This window comes from Micrasema longulum, unplaced genomic scaffold, assembly GCF_059751315.1.
Source record: "Micrasema longulum isolate JH-2025_06_02 unplaced genomic scaffold, ASM5975131v1 h1tg002835l, whole genome shotgun sequence".
In the NCBI taxonomy this organism is placed as follows: domain Eukaryota; kingdom Metazoa; phylum Arthropoda; class Insecta; order Trichoptera; family Brachycentridae; genus Micrasema; species Micrasema longulum.
In genome coordinates, this window is record NW_028279959.1 from 8,528 (window position 1) to 12,920 (window position 4,393).

The 4,393-nt window shown below is 42.6% G+C and overlaps 1 protein-coding gene across 1 annotated transcript; it reads left to right on the forward strand.

Moving 5' to 3' along the window:
- Window positions 1-315: 315 nt before the first annotated feature.
- On the forward strand, window positions 316-1,979 carry LOC148271493 (uncharacterized). The gene has a single exon (XM_088241324.1). It carries the CDS (start codon window positions 430-432, stop codon window positions 1,819-1,821), a length of 1,392 nt encoding a protein of 463 aa, XP_088097450.1. The 5' UTR covers window positions 316-429; the 3' UTR covers window positions 1,822-1,979.
- The last annotated feature ends 2,414 nt before the right edge of the window (window positions 1,980-4,393 follow it).

Here is a 4,393-nt window from a genome sequence, read left to right on the forward strand (position 1 = left end):
GACGGTTTGAACATATCTGTGGTTTGAACTATATAAATAATAAATTAAAATACTATATATTAAAGTAAAATAAAATTATAAACGAAATATGGACAAAACAAGAAGATAGTGGGAAGGAAAAGAAGGAAATTGAGTAGGAGTGGTGAAGGATGAATGGAGGAAAGTAGAAGTGGAAAATTGCATTTGATTTGATGACAAGAAATAAAGATAAAAAAATATAAAACGTCTATTCTCTCAAAATATCAAAATATCGACAAAGCAGGGAGATAGGAGGAAATGAAAATAAGGAAATTGACGAGGAGTGGTAGAGGATGAATAAAGGGAAGTAGTAGTGTAAAATTACATTTGATTTAACGAGAAATAAAAATCAAAAATGTTGACGAAGATGCATAATAAAATGAATATTTTTTTCTTTTTCAGGCAGGCAGGATGAGGCGAGCCTCCCTAACCCCCATGTCGAGTATCGGGCAGGAGCCACTCATCGTGGTGGAGGAATCCGGCTGCCAGGAGGAGGACGAGCCGCGCTCCAACACGTCCTCCCCGCGCCGGAGTCTGGACATCGACTCCCCGCAGAACCCATACCTGCTGAGCCCGTGGCGAGAGTCCCGCGAGACGCGCAAGCACTCGCTGCCCACCCCCGCGTGCACGTCCGGCATCACAGCCTCGCAGGTGCGCCGCCTCTCGGAGCGCGGCGGCGAGGGCAGCGGGCCGTCCCCGCGCGAGGCCGCCTTCCTGGCCACGCTGTCCGCCGCGCCGGCGCCGCAGCCCGGCGGCCGCCGCCACTCCGTGGTGACCATCTCGCGCGTGCCGCCCGCGCTGTTCGGCCGCGGCCGGCGCGAGTCCGTGGCCGCCGTGCCCGGCCGCGCGCGCCCCGGCCCGCCCGCCACGGACCGCCGCGGCTCCTCGCACAACCTGCAGCTGGACATCATGGACGACATCGTCACCGCGCGCAAGGTGCGCATGAAGCTGTGGAACACCTCGGACGAGCGCGTGTGCGAGGTGCAGCCGCTGGACGAGACGGACGGGCGCGCGCCGCAGCGCTACACGCACGGCCGCCGCTACTCGGACTTCGTGGGCTGCGCGCCCCCCGCGCTGCCCACCATCCCCAGCCGCCGGCGGGCCTCGGAGCAGCCGCCCGGCCCGCCCCCCATCCCCCCGCGCGCGCACGAGCGCGTGGGGGGCATCGTGTGCTCCAACACCGACCTCATCTCCATCCTCACCTCGCTGACCTCGTCGGCCACGGAGATCGATCGCTGCGAGGAGAAGCCTCCGGCGAAAACGGATTTCATCAAAAAGGGAAGTACGCTAGAAAGCCGAAGGAACAAACTCAAGAACAGTCGATCGAACAGTTTCGACGCCTCCGTCCTCGAAGGCGTAAACCGCAATCGGGGAAACAACGAACGCGCCGCGGTCAGCCCTTCGAGCTGGTTTGTCAAACGTCACCAGACATTGGCCAGCAAGAAAAGTGACGCGAACCAAGCGGACGCCAGGCCGGCGCCGTCCTTCTGCAGGGACGGACCAGCCCGGAAGTCGGCTGCCGTCCCCAAGGTGGTGTGGGACAAGCCGAGCGGGTCAGTGGTGGACGCTCAGGTGCTGGGTAGCGCCATCGAGGTGTTCCTCCGGCAGTCCGGCGGGCCCGAGGCGCCCCCGACCACGCAGCAGCCCCCCGCGCCCCCCTCGCAGGGGGCCATCCCTAAAGTGAAGATGGAGCGCCCCGCCCAAGGCAGCAGCTGGTACTCCGGCAAGTCCGAGGAGGAAGATTCTACCGAAACTTGCGACACTTCTCTCTGTTCTACCCTAAAGGATCTCTTTGTTAAATAAGTTCTCGTATCGTCTTCAGTTCGCTAACTGTCGCTGAATTTTCTTGTAAATATTATGATTTTTTGTTTGTCGATGAAACTATATGATTGCTTAAGTGGTGTTCTCGGAAGTGGATAAAGATTTGACTAAATAAATATATTGAGACTGGGATAGTATTACACGCCTGGCGATGAATATGAGCGGGTATTAAGGATAGGCAGAATGTGACGGCACGGATTTCTAAGTTTTCTCCGGTTTTCACGTAAATCCGCCTTTATACAGAATATATTTAGACCTACCTACCAAACATTATTATTTGTCTTGCTCGCTTTTACCAAGTCCATAAATGTATGTTTTAGTAAATTCTATGTTCAATTATCATTTTGTACATATTATTATGTAAATATTGTATAACAAAATTATGATAATATTTTATTATAGCTCTATTAAAATGTAAAACCTAAGGTGGTATTTAAATTTCAGCGACATAACCACATTCTATTTTGTAATCTCTCCTCAATTAGATAGAAAGCATAGAATTAAGAATAGTCCAGAAGGATCGTAGAATCATATTTGAATACATCGGACTGTGTCCTAAAATTCTCCCACTTTGCCCCACTTTCACCGCGCGCATTCGTGAAGTCGCCGCGTAATGTTGCCAGATGGGGATAAATATAATCATAACACAAATGTAAGGTAAAAAAAATCAATTTGTTAATTTCTCTAAAATTGTATCGTGCACGCGGAAACATTGATTGACACAACAGAGTAGGTAAGTAAAGGGTCATTTAATATGAGTAATTGAATTAATGAACTTTGAACTTGAAATATAAAACAATTTTTATTTTACATAAAACGGATATTTTTATATCATGTTAAATAATATTTGATGTTTTAAAGATAATGTCGGTCAAATGTCCACCACGGCGTTGTTTAATCCGAGGTCCAATTTTCATTCGTTTTCTCATTAGATGTGCAAAGTAGGGTAAAAAAAATTACTACCCTGGCAACACTAACGAAATGTCCATTTTGTTTTCTTTGAAAATCTGACAAATGGAAAAACAACTCAATTTTTAAGTAATGCATTTGCTACTTACACGTGCATTTGTTAATTACATATGATATGTGATCCCCTCCTGTTTCTTTAAGATCCCAGCAGTATTTCTACACTTTAAATCGACACAACACAGCATAGTCGAATTCAAATCGGAAGTCGCGTACTGAGCGACGTCTACAAAGAAACTAATGGGTCAAAACGTAAAACTACTCTTTTAAGAGTAGTTTAGTCGCCTTCTGTTTAATGCGCGTATGCGGTTTCTGGACTATCCTTAATTCTATGATAAAAAGTTTCTAAACATAATTTTGGTATCCGAAAGCTAGTAAAACTTTGGTATGTCCACAATGCACTGAAAATATTTATACGCTTTTAGAAGTTTTTGTCAAAATTCAGATGTTTAAATTCCGTTTTGTATGATTTTTTGGAAATTCTGGCTGTCCATTTTTTCAGTATAAACAAAATAATTTTTTTAACAAATCTGAAGGGTGTTGATATAGACATAATAGAAAGTTTTTCTGTAAAATATGCTGTTGACTTTGCTGTAATATAACCTAGATTTTATGTATAAATTGATGTTTTACTAAATGTTCAACTATCACAACACACGTGTAGGTATATAACACCAGATTCCTTTAAAATTAATGTGTCAAACTCAATGTGTGTTAGCCACTCTAAACAGTGCATAGTATAATTATATAGCAATGCCTATTTATTTGTTATGGTTGTAGCAAAAAATAACAAATTGAAAGATCACGTTTCAAATCAATGAAAATAATAATACTTATATCAAACGAACATCCAACTTTAGTAAGAAAAAAATAGAAAAAACATTTTAATCAATTAACATTAGATATCTTCAATCTCACAGTACTTTGAATCAAATAATTTTATTTTAATATGTATAAAGCGTTCATTTTTTATTATCATTAGATAACCAGTCTATTCAAAATGAAAGGTTTTCTAATTTATTGTTTTACCTACTTTAACTGTGTAGTATTCTCGAAACATGTGTATATGTCACAGTGGCGAGCCGTGATTTATTTTATAGGTAATCTATTAAAAATGTTCATTAATTTGTACTACATATAAGTACTTACATAACATGTAAGTAATGTAATTATAAATTACTACTTTTTCTGTGGTTCTGTGAAAATCAACTCAAACAACAATTATTACTAACCACGCGATATACGTAGCTTTATTCTACATTATTTTAATAGAATACTAAACTCATACAAAAGTTTATTATCACATACCACAATGACATTTAGCAAATATTTTCATTATGATCTGTCATTGACAGTACTGTCAAGACTTGAGCGCTGGTTGATTTCTTTTAAAATGAATAATGCCTAAAACGGCCACTGCGAACGCCACCTGTCCTATGTGATACAAAATATGTCAACGGTATCCCATCAAAGAAAAATAGTCCTTCGGAAAAAAAATTCGAAATACTAGTTTCCAAATAGAGAATCTTCTAAAAATATTTGTAATCTGCAAGTTTGTTTTAGTACTAAAAAAGCCGACTTGGGTTAA

Coding starts and splice junctions, on each gene's coding strand:
- LOC148271493 (XM_088241324.1), top strand. CDS start 430: ATGAGGCGAGCCTCCCTAACCCCCATGTCGAGTATCGGGCAGGAGCCA.